This window comes from Ptychodera flava, chromosome 18 (assembly GCF_041260155.1).
Source record: "Ptychodera flava strain L36383 chromosome 18, AS_Pfla_20210202, whole genome shotgun sequence".
NCBI lineage: Eukaryota > Metazoa > Hemichordata > Enteropneusta > Ptychoderidae > Ptychodera > Ptychodera flava.
In genome coordinates this window covers 1,819,550-1,840,995 of record NC_091945.1, presented here as the reverse complement: position 1 = coordinate 1,840,995, position 21,446 = coordinate 1,819,550, and the positions used below count along the sequence as shown (strand labels likewise).

At 36.1% G+C, this 21,446-nt stretch overlaps 1 protein-coding gene across 1 annotated transcript; it reads left to right on the top strand.

Moving 5' to 3' along the window:
* Nucleotides 1-6,050: 6,050 nt before the first annotated feature.
* Nucleotides 6,051-20,610, top strand: LOC139117984 (deoxyribonuclease-1-like). Its single transcript, XM_070681244.1, has 8 exons — nucleotides 6,051-6,275; nucleotides 8,061-8,149; nucleotides 15,780-15,863; nucleotides 16,690-16,790; nucleotides 17,349-17,461; nucleotides 18,595-18,749; nucleotides 19,726-19,822; nucleotides 20,398-20,610. The coding sequence occupies exons 1-8, from the start codon at nucleotides 6,135-6,137 to the stop codon at nucleotides 20,443-20,445; spliced, it is 828 nt and encodes a 275-aa protein (XP_070537345.1). The 5' UTR covers nucleotides 6,051-6,134; the 3' UTR covers nucleotides 20,446-20,610.
* The last annotated feature ends 836 nt before the right edge of the window (nucleotides 20,611-21,446 follow it).

Sequence of the window (21,446 nt, the reverse complement as noted above, 5' to 3'; positions counted from 1 at the left end):
AAATGCATGGTACACATACATAGGCTGTGATAGCAAGCTGAATACTGGACAGTTCAACATGCTGTAGGAAAAAGAACCAGAACTTAGTTGTAAAATTGAACAAAAATATTGCCAAAATTATCAAAGTTAATACAGCTACTGCCTATGGGTAGTGTCACTATCATTAATGCTCTGCTACTGCAGTGTCACCGTCACTGCATACACCTGAACAGTGACAGAGATAGCTCTGACTCCTATGTACATGGTAGTTGAAGAAGAGTTTGGGTCAAACAACGCTCATGACAATGAAACATAATTGTACACAAGATCAGCCCAGAGAGCAATACATGCAAGAACACACAGAAATTTTTGAATTCTTGTATATGAGAATAATCAAATATTAAAGAAAAAAGATGGGGTCACCATGCTTGATTTTCTAAATTTTCACATTCTTGTTTTAAAATGATACAGAAGTAAAACTTTGAACAGTAAAGACTAAAAGAAAAAATATGTCACCAAATGGAATTATTTATTTTTTAAACCAAATTTGCAATTATTACACCAAAAATTTCAGGGATTATAAATGTTTTATTGTCAATTTTGAGTAGCATCTAATCCATATATGTCTTGCATTTTTGAAACAATTTTTGGTAGGTCACTGTGCAATATGGCAATTAGCCAGAATTCACAATTTGCCTACTCTCTCATGATTGTCATTTTGTGTGCTCTTCAGCAGGAGCAATTGACCTGGCCAGAGTTGGATTAACTCAAGTTGGCTTTTAGACCAATAAATCTAAAAAATTCACTGATGCATTTAAAGAACTTGCCTTTGGAATATGTCTATATAAAATGCTAATACATGTAGTGTTGAACACCTGTGAGCGGAACGGCGCAATACATGTTTATTTTTTCTGCGCTCACATCCTTTACAAACATGCGGGCCAGTGATAGTAAGGGGGGACTTGAAAAATTTTGCATATATAGAGGGGGCATTTGAAAATTTTTAGGGCACTTAGGGAGGATCTGAAAAAAAATAAGATTTCATTCGAGATTCCTCCAGCCCCCTAATCGTTATTTGTGAACGCAGCCTAAGCAGACTGAGGTTAAGGCATTGCATTACTTGTCAATTTACATACATACATACGTACATAGATACATAGATTCATAGACACATACATACATACATACATACATACATACATACATACATACATACATACATAGATACATTCATACAGGCAGACAGACAGATTGATGAATAGATAGATAAACAGACAGCATACACGACAGTAGGAGCTTACAGGATAAGGTCAGTCGGCTATAAAGATTTTTATATTTGCGTGTAAAGGGGCCTCCAAAATTAGGGCTGACTCGCAGCGTGTTTGCAAGGTTATATCTGATTGGTCGATTGTCACTATTCACAGCCACTTAGGGAGTCTATTTGTATTGTTTTCATTATATTGGTAAGATTCAGCCACCCAATTGGATAACAGCTTCGAAATCGCTGCGAGTCGCCTCCAAAATTAATCTTGCCAACAAAGGGGGCTCTTAGCTTTTTGGCTAAGTTTTGGGGGATCGTCGTTAGGGGAGGGGGCTACAAAAATTGACAAAATACTTCCTCACCCTTCTCCCGCCGGTAACCGTGCTTATTCCCAAACATCTACATTGTACACTTAGCTGAGTGGTTTTGTGTTTCTTTGGTCTTTGTACGAACACGTTTTGATGTCCCTCTCATGTTTGTTTGTATGTTTATCTGGGACGAAATAGTTTGATCAAATACCATGCGCCAACTATGCAATTTCTTAAAGAGTATGCGCACAGTAATGAATCCATCGTTATCGTTTGGCGTGAGAAATTCACAGCTGTGTTAACCACACACTTTAAAATACAACATGTACACACTGAGCCGTACCCTGTGGTGACATACACATACACCATTGAAAATATCACTTTTTACACTTCCTGTTCAATTTCTATTTGCTGGTAAAGTAATTTTTACGCTTGCAATAATTGTTATCATACTTGTCAAGTACAGTTTTCAGTCGAAAAGGTGTTCACAACGTGAATTCTGGTGGAGAACACGATTAATCTGCTCAATAACACGCTTTTAATTGTAAACAGCTCAGTGCATTTTGTATGCAAGGTTAAATACTCTGTATTTCAATATACTCTACCAAGTAATAAAACATTTGTTCGTGGAAAAAACGGCTTACGATTTGATTGTTTGCTGTCTACGTTACGTTGGGGAAATGACGACTGTGAGCAGTGTAAGTACATGACGAGAAACGTAGTGCAATGCAGAGGCGTACACATTTTGCGTCGCTTAGGAAATAACTTCAAGACGTTTGTATGACATATGGAATACATAGATACATAGCTTGTTTAGCACGTCATCCATTGCAGGTACAGTGTTTTTTTGTTGACAATATCTCAGATTTTACATTGGGGATCGTAACTGATTGCAGACGGCCTTATCAGTTGGAAAAGTCACACCTGTTGCCAGCAAAATACGGTCTCAATTTGCTGACAAGTCACTATCTAAATTACTATGTTAATCATTACATACAAAGGTTTTATCCTGTTTTATCATTACTGTATTTAGGTCGGTGACCTACCAAAGGTTTGCTGAACAAATTAAGTCATTTTTTTCAAACAAATTTAAAAAGAATACAAACATATACAGAAAACCGGGTTCCGAAGCAGATCGTTTATCTCAATTCGAAACTTATCATACGGACAGCAACCAATGGAGTCACCGTATAATACAACCAGACATATGCAAAAATAAATATTTTACAAAACAAATTACTGATAACATTTGAAATTTCACTCACATGTTATAGAATTTTATCAGGGACATTTGTGCGAGTATTGCGCCACAGCACCAGGAGGTCGAAACTTTCGCCCCAACTGGAATCTACGTGTCAACGACAACACTGCAAACTATATATTCACTATGAATTGAGTGCGCCTGGCTAATATTGGTACTTTAATATGCTTCGCAAAGAAGAAGAAAAGGTTCTTGATTTCTTTGAAGAAACGGATAAAAATGTTAGCAAGAGTTGCAGCAACTATTTAAGGATTCAAAGTTATATCGAGAGCTGTCTTAATTTCATTCGAAGCCGCATCAATACAGTCGTTACGTCAAATTCATTTACTGCCTTTTTTGCAGACGCTACTATTGCATTGTGGGTAAACAAGACGTCACGCAGTGGTTACTGACCAACACTGAAGAAAAATGCGAACACAGCTATTAACATGTGACCGTGCACCATGTAGGACACTCAGGTCTCCTATCGTATTAAAAGCTATGTGGGAAATCGAACACATGTATGGTGCAATACCTTTGTGATAAGGCCAATTAAAATGATAGCATTTTTGTGTCCTACATTTAATGTCACCAGGGATAATCATTAACTACTTGTGTAGAACGTCACACAATTTCACAAATATTCAAGAAGTTTAAAAGTTTTGAAAATATTAAAGGTATACAGTCATCTGTAATCGAAATATGCCCATATATGGTCAAAGGGGCATTCCTTGGTATTCAAAATGCTCATGCGAGGGCGCTGTTTTTAAAAAGCGGCCATCCGCTTAAAATCTGTGATTGGTTAGATTTTCTCTTTCCATGGTAACTGTGGCAAAATTGGAACAGGTGACAGTATTCCTTTAAGGTTATCCAACGAACTGAAAGCAGGCAACGGTAGAGATAGGTTCTCACAGGAATATGATCTGTGAGCCACAACGCAAAGTTAATATGTGGTCTTGACATGAAATAGATAACAATATGCAATCGGGAAGAAAATGGGAAACAAATTAAAGTAAAAGTAAAAATACAAGACGAATTCATAAAAATCCGGCTTTAATTCAGTGGAAAGCAGCAAAACTTTTACCGCAAACGCTCTTTCCCGATAACTTTTCCTAACACAGTTGTTACGTAGTAATTATGATGTATCTGATTGGTTGTAGCAAAGTTTATCGTGTAGAGGGGTTACTTTGTCATTTACCTGTGTTTTAATTGTCTCACAGTGTCTCGTCTCTTGAATCATGAACCTTTCACAAGGCAATTTTATGATAATGCAATTTTGCAAGGTGCGGTCAGATCGGAAAGAAAATTTGCAAATAGCGACGAGTATCATCTGGAATCGTTCCGCCACCTTTAGATCACGTGATTCCCATGGCGCACTACATCCACATCACATGGCGACCTACTTTCTTCTCCAAATTAGAGGTCAATATTCTTATTTAAAGTGGATCACGAAACAGTCATTCTTTGATATCTAGGTCACATTCTAGGTCAGGATCAGCAGCTGAATTAATGGAATCACGTGGATTGCCTTGGACAATCACGTTGATTGAAATGTCAGTGTAATGTTTGCACTACGATAACACTCTGTGACACACGTCATCAATTATTTACGACAGGCGATGATAGTTACAATGTGATGTATCTGTATTTGTACCGGTAGTGGAAATTCCTCGGCCATTTGTTGATATTAAACTGTCGAAATAAAGAAACATTGAAACTTTGTCTGAAGTTAAAACGAGCCTTGGGGACAAATATCATCAGACTCTCAATTTTTTTTTAAAAAGGTGGGGCTCACTCTAAAGCTCGGAGTAAGAAATATTTAGAGTGTCTCAGTTTGTCGAATTAATCATTAATCGAACTTTGTTTTCTTTTAGCCTTGTAGAGTTAACACAGGATGGAGGCCATTTTCAATTATAAAGATCGGTAAATGTTAGGTAATTTGTTTCTCTAGTACCAAACTTTGCGAGGCGGCCCTGATTTTTATTCTTGATTCGTTGAGGAAAATAGTTAAAAGGTTTAATTGAGGTAAGTTTGAGCAAAAGTTTAATCCTTCCACTTTCGAGAAGCACACTACCTTAACTTGAACGAACAACGCTACTTGTGTTTAAAATGGCCTTGAAAGTGTGGACACGCGTACGTCCCTCAATGATGACACCATATATACATGGTGAGTGTCTGTTAGTTCTGTCAGTCTGTCTGACTTACCGTCCATCTCTGCGTCTGATTTACACGTATTTACTAATATAATGAAATAAAATTCGTTAATTATTTCTACTTGTCAAAAAGGAAGCTCATATTAACGCGTAAGTATAGAAAGATAATGTAACCTCAACACAAAATTCTGACACGGAGTAATTATGTTCAATGTTTTTTATCATTATCATTTAAAGGGGCTGCAACGTTGAATTTTTTACTTTACGCTATAACACTCCATGATTGAAATTATTGAAGGATGTTGTATTATTGGATCGATAGATAGACAGATAGAACGATAGATCGATCTATCGATTATCGAAAGGTGAATGAAATAAATAAATAAACAAATAAATAAATAAATAAATAAATAAATAAATAAATAAATAAATAAATAAATAAATAAATAAACAAATAAATAAATATTACCTGTTATTAATTTATAAAGATGGGAAATGTGTTAAGTATTGCCAAGCAGAGAACTTCAGCAAATTATCTGTCACAGTCATATATTCTTCAAATTACATGATATCTTCGAAAACACAGCATCCCAGTAGGAAATTATGGTGGCGAAAAGTCAGAAACTGAAAAACTGAGTTAACTTACAAATATCGTTAGTGCTTTTGAAGAACGTGAGTCATCAAAAATGACAATTACATGTTAGTTTAAGAACTCAGTGTAAGTTATGTAAGATCCATCTCATGTTGTATTTCAAACTCGTTAGTTGCTAGTATGAAAATGTAATGACGCCCTAGAGACAGTCGGCAAAACAGGTATTTATTAAAATCTTGCTAATAAAGAATTAGCATATATGGCACATCATACGTTAATTGTTTAAAATAATCGAGATTTCAGCTTTAAAGTTTGATGAGTATGCCACAAATTTTAAAAGTCAGAAAATGTTTCCTGTCGGTGTCAGTGCCTCAGTAAAATATTTCGTGACAGACACGTGGATCATATTATATTATTTACAAACTTAACATGAATTTTGCGTGTGAACCACCACATCAGTTTAATTGCATTTTTATCTTTATCACCACACGAAATATTTAGCAATGCCACATTGCCTTATAGCAGTCAGTCTACTGCACGGACATCAGCCAAACACCGGGGAGACACTGACATTAACACATTAGTTTAACACCGAGGAAACATGAGAGTTGTTACCGTAGTCTTGTTGCTGGCCGTATCGGCATATGTCGTTGAATCGTCGCTTCACATTGCAGCATGGAACATCCAGGTCTTCGGAAAGACTAAAATGAGCAAACCAGATGTAGTTGAAGTTATCGTTGACGTAAGTAATTCATCCGTGCGGTAATGGACAAGCTCCCCAAAATATAAACTTTGAGATCGGACTAACAGGTGTACAACCAACTTGAGAGCAGTTTTTATCGACAAGGTGTAAAGGAAACCAAATTCAACTTTTATAAAATATTTGAGCGTCCTCATTACATGAACGCAACTTACATTTGCTGAAGTACGACGATTTTTGTGAGTGTTAGGTTTGTAAAAGAATCGTTATATACTCGTCACATGTCTACAATGCTTTCAAAGAGAATTACCGATTAAGGTAGATATTATCCAATTACACGTAAAGTTCAATATTTGATCTAATTTTGACGGTGTCTTCAAAACGCATAATCTTGTTGTAATCTGTGCGTCATCTATGGTTGTGTTGTCTCGTTTCCTGAGTGTTTGCAATGCATGTATTCCCTTGTTCCTATATTTTGTAGAAGTTTGTTGTCATTCAACACCGTTGTGTCCTTATATGTGTTTGATTTATCGTGTAACTTTTCAGAATTCATAATTTTATTGCGGTTCACTTTCTTCATTTAGACTGGTCCGCCCTGAATTATTTCATTATCAAAATTGCAAAAACAGCAGCGACTCATTTACTGTTCGCAACAAAGAAATAACAAAAATGACATTATTGCAAGCTTTTGAAAATAGTCAAGGTGTAATTGTCGTACGTTTTCACGATATTTTCATAATCATTGCTCTATAAAACGTTATTCTTAATCTTAGAGCATATTGATCGTATGCAATATTAGTTGGCCAACATAATGCATTCTTAAAGATGCAATGTTATTGTTTTCAAATTTATTCCTGACTAAACTTCACTTGTTAGCAACGATATTGATTATGACATACAGGAAGACTGGGTTATAATGTGAGACTTAGGTAATTTCCAAATGATTAAAATAGATCAGAATTTGGATTTCTCAAACGCAACAAAATAGTTGAAATGTACAATATACAGCTGCGTGATCTTTAAACTATAACTATTCTCCTTTTGAAAATATGTTTAACCCTTTGAGTGCTGTATTTTTTCCCACCAAAATTTTAGTCCAACATTTTACAAATTTTTATGAACTTTTCTGTAATTTTTCTGATAATTTTGGACCAAACGAACATAAAATTTCATTGGCCTCAGTTTTTTTATCAAAATTGAAGCAAAAATTTGTCTAAAATTGACTTTGGCGCTCAAAGGGTTAAGCAATAAACCACATCCTTGAGACTTTTACCTGTTCACCACATATGTGCACGAGCCATAGCGAATGCATATATGGAATGAACATGCCGAAATGAGTGGTATACCCATTGCTGAGATGGTTTATCACTATCATATCATACTATGAAATTCTGGCACAAAACTTCAAAAGGGAATTTTCTCTACCTGAGAGCTGCTTTATGTTCCAATCGTGCTGTATTGCGAATACATCACTGCTATTTTCACGTCTCGACCAATCAATTCGCAGTATTTGCGCCATCAACACCCTGGCATGATATAATTAGTAATGTGAATTTGATATACCTATGTCATCGAAAATGTTTGAAATTGGCTACTTAAATGTTGAAGAGTCGCAAATCTAGGAAGTGCTAAAAGTATTTTTGTAAATCACCAGACAATTCCGTTTTAATTTAAGTTGATTTTTATGTTAATCTAAGATACATTCGTTGTAACGGTAATAAACAGTCGCCTATACAGTTGACACCGCTGCTCGTACAATAGTTTTCATGATTTATAAAATTGGTACGACTCAGAGCTCATGTCAATCTGGTCCTTTGTCAATTTCAGGTTTGCCTTCTGTATGACATCATTGCCATCCAAGAAGTGCGAGACATTGATGAAATCGCTGTTTGGGAGTTGCTGGACGAAATTAACGCGTAAGTATACATCCACCAAACCATGTAGTAGTCAACGAACCCAGACCTAAAACACAGAGCATATTTATGGAAAAGTGAATTTCGAAATTTCGATGTCCGCTTAGTATGCACCTCAAAAGTTAAAGACCTCAACTTTTGCTTAAAGTTTCCATATTGAAACTTTCAACAATTCTCTCACAAAATCAATAATTAAAATCAGTGGTCACCGTGCAAAGTTTGGCAATGGAAAAACAACTTACCCGACTTTTACCGATGTTTCGAAATGGCCGCAATTTCTATGCTGAATAAGTAAAAAGAGAATTTTGGTTTTCAAAAACCAAAGAATTTGTAATTTGTAATTTATTTATTACTTCAAGTCAATGCATCCATAAATGGATTTTCATGCATTGAATAAAATACATGGACATATACAGAATAAAAATAAATAACTCAATAAAAACCAGTAGTTAAAAGTTATAAAACTGCACATCAAAAGATAAGCATAAATAGTTAGTGAGCACCATGTATTCAATTAAAACGAGCAGGAAGTTGACATGCAAATCGGCCAAGAAATGACTCAGAAAAGAATAGACAGGCACAGAAAAGTAGTTTAAATTGTAGTATTGGCAATGATGGATAAGCGATATTTGAATGAGCGACTGTGGGCTTTAGAAACATGATATTTACTTCTGGTGTTATACTGGTGAATTGTTGAATTTTTGTGAGAAGGTCAGACAAGTAGACAGGAACTTTTTTGTTGATTTTTTAAGTGTTGGTCGTGTCTTTCCTGGATAGTTGGCCAGTTGAGTGAATTTCTGTAAGATGTAACATGGTCTGACTTTTTGAGTCCACACTGAATGCGAACTGCAAAATTAATTATGCGTTGTAGATTGCTTTTGAGAGTAATATTACAGTTGGAAAAGACAGTGTCACAGTAGTCTAAAAGGGAGAAAACTGTAGCTGAGATAACATTTTGCGAACCTTTGCAGGAATACATCGTCTTAGTCCGTGGGCTAGAGGGGGTCTACGTGCACCCCCCACAGGATAACAAACCTGTATTTTCAGAATCCTTGGGATCCCTAGAATACGAAATGGAATTTTAACAGAGAAAAAATATAGGGACGCAATAGCTGTTATGGTCATGTTTTGAAGGGTACCGCAAAATCACGATTTTCCAAGCTAAATGCATTTTCGTCAAATCTGTCTTCTTGTAAGTCATGTGTTGAGCTCATTTTTTAACATAACCTCACTTGTTTGGTATTATTAGACAGGGAATTTATTCCTCTTTAAGATGACATATTGCACTATGCAATATCTTCTACAGTTTTTGTCAAATGTAACCAAAACTTACCCCTTACCCCAAAATTTAACATTACAAATTACAGAAAATCTCAAATTCTACCAATTTTTAGCTAGGCATAATAAAAAATGCAATGCTTTGTCTGAAATCTGTTTTATTGATACAGGGACATGTCAGAAATATGAAATAGACTTTTAACAGAAAAAAAATATTGAGAATTCACATCTGTAACAGTCATATTTTGAAGGGTACCGCAAAATCATAGTGTTGCAGATTTGCATGCATTTTGTTAAAACTGTCTTCCTATGAATTATCTGCTGAGCTTGGTTTTGAATATAACCTGGCTTGTTAGGTATCATTAGAAAGATAATTAACTAATCTTCAGAATGACATATTGTAACATGCAATATCTTCTATCGTTTTCATGATATATAACCAAAACTTACCCCATACCCCAAAGTTTACATTGAAAATTGCAGTCATAGCTAAAACCAAATTCTACCATTTTTTTGGCTTGACACAAAAAATCTGGCCTTTTTTGCTTTTAAATCTACTTTATTTGGTACAGGAACATGTCACAAACATGAAATAGACTTTTAACAGAAAAAATATTGGGAATCTACATCTGTAACAGTCATATTTTGAAGGGTACCGCAAAATCATAGTGTTGCAGATTTGCATGCATTTTTGTTAAAACTGTCTTCTTATAAGTTATCTGCTGAGCTTGTTTTTGAATATAACCTGGCTTGTTAGGTATCATTAGTTAGATAATTAACTAATCTTTAGAATGACATATTGTAACATGCAATAAACTTACCCCATACCCCAACGTTTACATTGAAAATTTCAGTCATAGCTAAAACCAAATTCTACCATTTTTTGCCTAGACATATAAAATCTGGCAGTTTTTGCTATTAAATCTATTTTATTTGGTACAGGAACATGTAAGAAATATGAAATAGACTTTAAACAGAAAGAATATTGGGATTCTATGGCTGTAACAGGCATATTCTGTGGAGTACTGCAAAATCACAGCAGTGCAGACTCATATGTGTTTTGTTAACTTTGTCCCTTTGTAGGTCATCTGCTGCGCTTATTTTATCACATAACCATGTTTATTTGGTACCATTGAAAAGCTAATTTACTACGTTTTAAAATGACATATTGTTATATGCCATATCTTACATAGTTTTCATGGAATATGACGAAAACTTACCCCATACCACAAAGTTTATATCGAAAATTACTTCGTAGCTATCGTCAAATTCTACCAATTTTCTAGCTAGACATAACAAATAAGGCAATGCTTTATATGAAATCTTTTTATTTGGTATGGGGGAATGTCAGAAATATGAAATAGACTTTTAACAGAAAATATATTGGGACTCTACACCTGTAACAGTCATATTTGAAGGGTCTCGCAAAATCACAGTATTGCCAACTCGCTTGCTTTTTTGCTAAATCTGTCTTCTTAAAAGTCATCTGCTGAGCTTGATTGTTGACATAACCTGGCTTGTTAGGTATCAATAGAAAGGTAATTTACTAGTTTTAAAAATGACATATTGTAATATGCAATGTCTTGTTTAGGTTTCATGAAATAGGACCAAAGCTTACCCCATACCCCAAGGTTTACACAGCAAATTACTGCAAATCTGAAACTCTACCATTTTTTACAATTTATTAACTTTATATACCAAAGGCAATGCTTGTATGCAAAGTATGAAATATGTGTTTTTGTTAATAAACTATGTACAAAATATGAAATTAACTTTTACAGGAACATAATATGATTTTGTAGCCTTTTGGATCATATTTGGAAGGGTACCCAGGTATCAGGGCAAATTTGCCGAAACACATACATTTGCAATATATGGGTTCCCCCTCCAAAAATGATCCAAATGGCTACTAAATTGTATCATCTTCCCGTTAAAAGTTAATTTTATACTTGTGACATACTTTTGTATAAATAAATCAGATTTTAAACAAGAATTGCCTTTTGTATTATGTGCAGCAAAAAATGGTAGAATTTACGATAAGCTGTAATTTGCGATTTGAACTTTTTGGGTATGGGTAAAGTTTGACCATATTCCAGGAAAACTATGAATGACATTGTATATTACAATATGTCATCTTAAAGAAGAGTAAATTTCCCTACTAATGATACCTCACAAGCCAGGTTGTGTCACAAAATAAGTTCAGCAGATGACTTACAAGAAGAAGAATTTAACAAAAAAGGTGCCAATTTGCGGTACTGTGATTTTGCATTTCCCTTCAAAATATGGCTGTTACAACTAAACGGTCCAAATATTTTTTCTGTTAAAAGTCTATTTCATATTTCTGACATGACCCAGTACCATATACTACAGATTTAATACCGAAACAGAGCTATTTTTATCATGTCTAGCTAAAATTCACGGAATTTGATCACGTTATCTATGACAATACTTTCAATATAACCTTGGGGTATGGGGTACGTTTTGGTCATATTCCATGAAAACTATACAAGATATTGCCTGTTACAATATGCCATTGTAAAGACTATTTAATTATCTTTTCAATGATACTAAACAAACCCGGTTATAATCAATAATAAGCTCATTAGGCGATTTATAAGATGACAGATTTAACAAAAACGCATGCGAATCAGGAATACTGAGATTTTGCTGTGCCCTTCAAAATACAGCTGTTACAGCTAAAGAATCCCAATATTTTTTCTGTTAAAAGTCTATTTCATATTTCTGATTGGCCAAGTACAAAATAAAACAGATTTCATACAAAAAATTGCCTAATTTTTTATGTTTGCGTAAAAAATTGCTTGAATTTGACATTAGCAATGACAGTAGTTTTCGATGTAAATTGTGGGGTATGGGGTAAGTTTTGGTCATATTTCATAAAAATCTGTACAAGATATTGCATGTTACAATATGTCTTTTTAAAGATTAGTAAATAATCTTACTAATGATACCTAACAAGCCAGGTTATATTCAAAAACAAGCTCAGGAGTTGACTTAAAAGACGATAGATTCAACAAATATGCACGCAAGTCAGGAATACTGAGATTTTGCGGTACCCTTCAAAATGTGACTGTTACAACTACAGAATTTTAATCTTTTTTCTGTTTAAAGTCTATTTTATATTTTTGACATGACCCATTACCGAATGAAATAGATTTCATACAAATAAATGCCGGAATTTATATGTCTAGGTAAAGAAAATTGTAGAATTTGGTTTTAGCTATGACTGCAATTTTCAATGTAAACTTTGGGGTATAGGGTAAGTTTTGGTTATATATCATGAAAACTATAGAAGATATTGCTGTTATCACATGAACTGGCCCGAATTCCCACCTGTGTGACGTAGAACAGGACGGATAAGAAATCCGAATTACCCCTGTTGTACGTCATCAACCGGAACTTTTTTCTTGCATGGTACCGTTCATACACTATGCGGGTCGCGACGTAAACATAGACCGATTTGTCGTGATCGATGCCGTGCTCTCATGACATTTTTACAAAAAAGGTGACCCGATAAATCCACACATGGAAACATAAAAGGCATGTCCAGCGAAATTTCTAGTCGCTAAAACTATAGCTGTTATCGGGAATCGAATGGGGATACCGCCCCGAATACCGCCGATCCAGCCACGTCGCCTCGTAACGCTCAATGTGGACGTCGTACCTGGCGATCCCGGTTGGCGATAAACCTGAAATCTACACCTCAACGGAAGTTCAACTGAATAAATGAGTACAGTATAATCTTCGGGAAAGCGACATACAGGCACAAGCATAAAGTCATTCGACTAAAAACGATAAATTTCCTTCATCATACAACAAATTCTGTAAATTCTTGCTCGGAATCAAACCTGTAGCGCGGCGTAAGGCTGAGACATATGCATTGCAGCGCTGTGGAATCCGATGTACTTCGAAAGTTGACTCAGATAACACTCAAAACAGAGTTTCCGTCAAGTAAAATTAGGATGTACATGTATCTACGGGTGAGATATATGTCACTGCAAACATCAAAGTCCTTAAGACGAAAACATTGACGACCGAGATCGGGATTAACGAGTTGACACCGGCATGGCAGAGACCGGTGACGGCAGCGTTGTGGCCGGGGGGTGGGCATAAACATGCAATGAGGTACACTCTGTGTGTCATCGAACAGAATATCATATTTCGCGCTCGCCACGGTTGTAAACTTGTGTGATATTTTGAAAAGCCACGGAATCTCTGAGAATGAGAATTACTGTTTCGATCGTGTCGTTGCATTTACTTCAAAAATCTATTTGTAAATATTCTGAATAACTCTGAATACTATGGCTATCCGTCGCTAGTACGATGAAAGTTATGTCCACCACGCACCGTACCGATGGCCGACTTGCCTTGGCATCGGTACAGCGCGAGACAATGATTGACAGGTTCACGTGACAGAATCCGTATGTCTGGTTGGTGGAGGTACCATTTCATGTAGCAAATTTCAGCTTGATGGGATTTATGAATGAAAGTATCTCCTGGGTGACGGGCCGCTTTACTCTTTAAATGAAAGTAATCCGCGTAAGTAAAACACAAATAGCGACGAAATCATGCAATTTGTTACGATAATTTTGATCCATTCACATCAAAAGAAAAATAAGAAGACTGTTCATGTGATAAATATATATCCCATGGTATTTTTCTCTGTTTGACGTCATCGTATACTCGTGTTTTTCGCGGAGCCGCACAACTTCTCGCCTTCGGCTCGAAGTTGCACGGCTCCGCGAAAAACACTCGTATACGATGACGTCAAACAGAGAAAAATACCATGGGATTATATATATTTACAATATGTCATTCTAAAGATTAGTTGATTATCTTTCTAATTATACCTGACAAGTCAGGTTATATTCAAAAACAAGCTCAGCAGATAACTTATAAGAAGACAGTTTTAACAAAAATGCATGCAAATCTGCAACACTATGATTTGCGGTACCCTTCAAAATATGACTGTTACAGATGTAGATTCTCAATATTTTCGCTGTTAAAAGTCTATTTCATGATTCTGACATGTCCTTGTACCAAATAAAATAGATTTAATAGCAAAAACGGCCAGATTTTTTGTGTCAAGCAAAAAAATGGTAGAATTTGGTTTTAGCTATGACTGAAATTTTCAATGTAAACTTTGGGGTATGGGGTAAGTTTTGGTTATATATCATGAAAACTATAGAAGATATTGCATGTTATAATATGTCATTCTAAAGATTAGTAAATTATCTTTCTAATGATACCTAACAAGCCAGGTTATATTCAAAGACAAGCTCAGCAGATAACTCATAGGAAGACAGTTTTAACAAAAATGCATGCAAATCTGCAACACTATGATTTTGCGGTACCCTTCAAAATATGACTGTTACAGATGTGAATTCTCAATATATTTTTTTCTGTTACAGTTTATTTCATATTTCTGACATGTCCCTGTATCAAATAAAACAGATTTCAGACAAAGCATTGTATTTTTTATTATGCCTAGCAAAAAAATTTGTAGAATTTGAGATTTTCTGTAATTTGTAATGTTAAATTTTGGGGTAAGGGGTAAGTTTGGTCATATTTGACAAAAACTGTAGAAGATATTACATAATGCAATATGTCATCTTAAAGAAGAATAAATTGCCTTTCCAATGATACCAAACAAGTGAGGTTATATTAAAAATGAGCTCAGCACATGACTTACAAGAAGACAGATTTGACGAAAATGCATTTAGCTTGGAAAATCGTGATTTTGCGGTACCCTTCAAAACATGACATAACAGCTATTGAGTCCCTATATTTTTTTAAAATGCAATTTCGTATTCTAGGGATCCTAAGGCTTCTGAAAAATACAGGTTCATCCTGTGGGGTTGCAAGTAGACTCCTCTAGCCCACGGACTATCTGACACGGGCCAATTTCGTCAGACGTTAGCCACATGCTCGACGGAGGTAGGCAACATGGTCGGACCAGCTGAGTTCTTGGTCAAGTCTTAAACCTAAACAGGTAGCAGAAGGAGATGCTTTGATAGTAGTACTTTGATTGGAAAGAACTTTTATGTGATTTGGTATTTTCTTGAGTTGTTGCCTAGTACCGAAGAGCATGTAATGATATTTCGAAAGGTTGGGTTTCAGAGAATTGGAATGGAACCAAGTAGTTAAAGAAGAGAAAATGATTTCTTTTTCCAAGAGCTTCAAAATGAAGCCCCAATAGTGGTAGATCAGAAAAGAATTGTAAAATTTTAAAAGTCCAAATATATGTCCCGAGGTGCAAAAATAATTATTCAGATGCCAAGCGATGACACTGACTACCAGTGCCGTCGGTTAATTTACTTTTAAATCTCTCTTGCAGGAAATCAAACAACGCTTACAGTCTTGAACTTGGTCCTCGCGTTGGTCGTACTTCTTCTAAGGAACAATACGCTTATTACTACAGGTAAGCCAAATCATATGCTTTGGTTTGGGTCAAAAGATGGGTTGGGAGTGCATGGTCAAATTTTGGGCTGAGATCAAATGGTAGGCTGAGAGTGCGTGGTCAAATTGTTGGCTAAGAGTGGATGGTAAAACTGTGGGCTGAGAGTGGATGGTCAAATGGTGGATTGACACAGTACATAATGAAATACCCTGCACAAATTCCACGTCATTTTTTGTGGTTTAAATTGTCAACTACAGTATCGAAAATTTAGTTGATGAAAATGAAATACCGTGCACAAATTTCATGTCGTTTTTTGTGGTTTAAATGGCCACCTATTGTATCAGAAGTTCAGTTTGACTGACCGGTCATAATTGTACACGTTTATTTGATCTTAATGAGTATCCTGCACATGTCAATGTATTTCATTAGCTCACATTATTAAAACAACAACAACGACAACAGTACACAACCAAGTCGGTCAAAGTTTGACACTCATTTGGCGCAAATTATTTCGTCAGAGTTATTGAGACATTAACAAAACACCAGTAATATGACAATTAAATTTATGGAGGTTTTTCCAATTTTTTCTATACTGTTTGTTTAGATTTAAGGATTCAATATATGGAAGTGTTAAAACGACTCCCAGGCTTTATTCTTTCCTCGGCTCGTAGCGTCTTACTTCTATCAAATAAGAAAGCATGCAACAAAGAAGGATATTTTCCGAAATAATATTGCAACGCCGCAGTTATACTAATTTCTTATTGCCACATTATAAGTTGACATTATTTGCACAAATTGGTCTGACCTAGATTCTCGTCACAAACTATTCTCTCTTCTTGAATTGCAGGCATGCTAAGGTCAGTGTCACGGATAAGTACACATATGCTGATCCAAACGACATTCTTGAGAGACCAAATCACAACGTCAGATTCTTTTCACCAAATACAAGTAAGTTACATCAATAGCAACAATGGATAAGTTATTTTAACACTTAACAGTGTTAATGTCGTTGTATGATTTAATACCGCAGCATGAGCTACGATGGCTAGACTGCAAGTAATGATATTTTTATTGACGATGTAAAAGACAGGCTTCATTTTCCGGCGTTTGACCATAAATTACCCCATTCTTGATAAAATGTGCGTGATCAGCATGTACAGTTGCTAGAGATTTTCTCACTTCTGAAGTTCCAGATGCATAAAGCGCCATCCTGTGTGTTGACATGCTTAGAGTGATGTAGGTTAACTCTTACTGAGTAATTGCATTCAGTCGATGAGTAATTCTGAATACGTCATTAAAGATGCAAAATTTGATAATTTGTAAAAATCTTCTTTTGATACACTCATAATAAACATGTTATCTGCTTAGTCAAGACAAATGGAACATCATTAATCCTTGGCAGGAATCGTTCTGTTTAATTGCTAAGCTGTTAAAATAAATGTCTCGGAAGACCATGTCTCTTAGAAGACTAAAATCATAAACGTTTTATTCGGTTTTCTTTGCAAGATTTGAAGGATTTCATCTTCAGCTGTACGCATGTAAGACCTAGCGATGCCGTCGCTGAGATCGATCATTTCACCATTGTTAATGATGACATCGAGGCGCACTGGGGAGTAGAGGTGGGTAAACTATCTTTTATATGTTTTGACACGAACATTCTGTACAGTCAGATTGTCCACAGTGGCTACATGCAAACGATATCATGAACTCTTTCCAATGTTCTCTGTTGTTAAAAACATACATCTCTAGTTACTTCGATGCTGTTATTCTCACATGACGAACATGTCCTGCATGAAAGTTCGTAATGACGATAGGGAGCCGTCATTATTTACGGTGGGGGGGAATTTCATCGGAAACTCCGAAATTGTGAGTAACCCCTCCCCTTGCCAACCATGATGAATTTAACCTCCCTCTCAAGCTCAGACATTTTGACTGACCACTCCCACTGAGAAGAGTTAAATACCAATACATGGATTTGTAAAATTTACAAAAATACAGCAATAGTAAAGACCTTTCAAATCCTGATGTACTCTGCTAGACTATCATCGGTTATCTCTTGACGGTTGAAAAAGGTGAAACCAACAAAATAAAATTCAAAGTGACAACAAAATACAGATATAAAAGCTCACGCTATAACTGGTATCCAACCACATAACATAGTTGAATTTGGATGGGTATCATGACAGGCTTTTCACTAGGATATCTGACAGGGCAGAATTTGAAAGTACAGGGGAGAACACACGAGAGGCTAAGGGGGAAGTGTCAGAGGGGGTGTCCCCTATCTTGTGTAGACAATTTTGAGAAAATGATGTGTGGAATGGTGCAGTCTGGTGCAATCTGAGAGGTTTTTTCAATTTTCTTTTTTACTATTAAAATTGTTAGAACACCCAAGGGGAAGAGCACGAGAGGCGTTGTCCCCCGGCCCTCTCGCATCGAAAATTTTGAGAAATTGATGTGTGCAATGGTGAAATTTGAGGTGTTTCAATTTACTTTTCACCAAAAATTGAGTAACTCCCCTTCTTCCTCTCCACATTTTGAGCAACCCCTCTTGAAGTTTTACAATTTTTTGAGTGACCCCCTCACATTCCTCCGACCCCCAAGGCCGTAAATAATGACGGCTCCCATAACTCTAGGACTGTTGCTATAGTGTTTTGGTTCGTCTTTCTTTTTCCGATTGTCAGTATGTCTCTGTTATTGTATAGTCACTACCTTGCACTATACTGAGTATCGCAGTGGATTTTGCAAATTGCAGGACATTCTGATTGGAGGAGACTACAATGCCGATTGCAGCTATGTCAGACCTGGTGATTGGCCGTATATCAGCTACAGAACTGATTCTCGTTTCAATTGGTTGATACCTGATGACGCAGACACAACTGTGTCGTCAACCGTCTGTGCCTACGACAGGTGATTATACCCCGCAAATTAAAGTCATTTAACCTTTGAACCAAGTTATCCAATGTGTTATCTGGTTTCAGGCAAGATTCCGCTAACCTCGGTAAAATAGCAATAGACCAGTGCTATCAGAGTTCCTCAGTTTAGCATAGATTGATGGACTCGAAACAAATGTGTTTCGATATAAGGGATTAAAAATGGAAATTAACATAAACCTCGGTCAAACTTTTGGAATTGCATTTGGAATTACTTCGTTGGAACATGTGTTATGCGCTTTGCGGTACCGGAGTTGTCACCCTTTATCGTCTGCGTAAGTTCACTGCCATCGACGAGTATATGCTTGCAATATATTGCCGCTACAGACTGTGCTAGGTCCAAGGTTCTGAATTTCCGCTCGCTCAATTTTAAAATCTGCTTTCTCATTTCGGTCTTCGAAATAGTTATAAAACACTTTAAATCACCTATAACATGTAAATTGATACAGTTATATACAAAAGTCACAGGTTGGTGTATATTCATATATGCATATTCATATATGCATAAATGCTATAAGGTGCGAATTGTACCGATTCTAGAGAATATCAGGCTGCACATGTCCTTATCGCCGAAGGCCCTTGCTAGATACTGGATATTTTAGTGTTTATACAATGTACTGCATTACATTGAAGCTGTGTGATCATGACAGCTTTTATTCCATCAGAGTCTTGATTCACGCTCGAGACTCTCCCCGTGTATTCCAACCTTGATATCATGTCGAATTCTCATTCGCACTGCAGGACTGTTCTCAGAGGTAGACCTGACAATGTTTGTGAAGTCTTAGAAATTCACAGCTTTAATCCTTAACAACAACAGTCGAACCTTAATTCAACAGTCGAACCATGGGTTTCCATGGAGTGGAATCAGCATGCAGTAGATTATTATTGCCCCTTAGTTTACCATGGTTATTGCCTTATTGCTAATGCCATACTTAAAATTCCATTCCTTGCAGACTGACCATCACCGGAAGGAAGTTCAATGCTGAGTATAAAGCTGGCTCCGCTGATGTGTTTTACTTCGATGCGTACTTTGGAATCAGCCACCAGCTGGTAAGTCATAGGCGATGATGGTGTTTTATCTATAGTAAAGGTAAAATGTGCCTCGGTGACAGATATTCGGGCTCCCAATTTTTTTTGGTACTTTTTTGGTATACGACTGGTGCAGGCTCATATGTTAGTAAGAAAAATTTTCAGTCTCAGTTTTCCGAAAATCGAAAAGGGTAATTCCATGGAGCTAATACAGAAATGGAGGCATTATTGAATTTCAAATATCGGTAAATGTTCGGTGATTTGTTTCCCAAGAACTAACTTTTGCACGATTCCCCTAGGTTTTTGTTCTTGATTTGGTAAGAAAATGGTTGAAAATCTCATTGAGAAAGTACTATGAGCAAAAGTTAAGGTCTTTCTAGGAGCATACTACCTCAACACGCTCTCTGTAAATTGATGTGAAAGACGCGGAAACAAAGATCAAAGTCAGATTCGATGCGAGTTCTACACTTCATGGTTCTCGTCACGTATAACATTGTAACGTTATTGAACGACAGCATTGTCGTCCAGTAACTAATGACAAACATTGTTTATCAAATGTTTATCATTTGCATATTTTGTTGTATTCTACATTTCAGGCTCTGGACGTTAGTGATCACTATCCAGTGGAGATGACTATCAACTAAATCGGTCACAGCTTCCTGAAAGCAGCCACGCACAGAGTTATCTATCAAACAATGTTAGATGTTGGAGATCATAATCTCTTAAACCGATTAAAAGCGTCTTGTATTTTGAAATGTTCCCATTTTATCACTAGGGTATAATTCAATAAATATCATGGTCTATTCTCAGGATGTTGACAAGATGCTGTCTGTGTTGAGTCAGACCATGGATGTAAAAATAGATTTTTTACATCCATGGTCAAACCCACTGACTAAAAGTTATATCTATGAAAGATTTAAATGCAATTTGAAGGGATTTGAATGCTGCCACATTTGTGAAAAGTATTCCATATAACAGCAAACAGTAATTGCATAGAAAATAAAGCATTTGTAAATGATTGAGTTTGGAAATGAATAAAGTATGGATGTGTGGAATTGAATGAGACCTTCAGGCGAACAAACAATTATGATGTGATCGAAAATAACCTTAACCATTACCGGAAGGTATGGAAAGGGTTTAAAATATTCGTATTTGCGACCTAACTTACATTCACCATAAACTAATGTTGAAATGAAGTTGTTAAACAAACAGATGTTACCTGAGTTTTATTGTCCAATATATTTGTCCTCAAATCGAACCAGGCACCAATAAAGATGATTGTTTGTTCTGACCTAGAACGGATGTCCATACAAAGTACATTCCAGGGTCACCATACTAAAGATTGCACTTGACATTAAGTACTGACATAATTCACTTGAAGTGAATCAGTGCCACGCCAAAGAGGGCTAGAAAGTGAATTCAGTGCAGTATCTGTCAAGTGCAATCTTTAATATGATGACACTGGAATGTACTTTGTATGGACATCTACATGAAGATATATGCGTACAGTCGGCAAATCATCCGGGTTTTTGAAGTATCTTATGAATAACTACAATGATATCTAAGCATGATTTGAACTATGTTGTACGATTTGATGATGACGAAAATTGAACAGTGCATATAGCTGTCACCTATTTATTCAGAA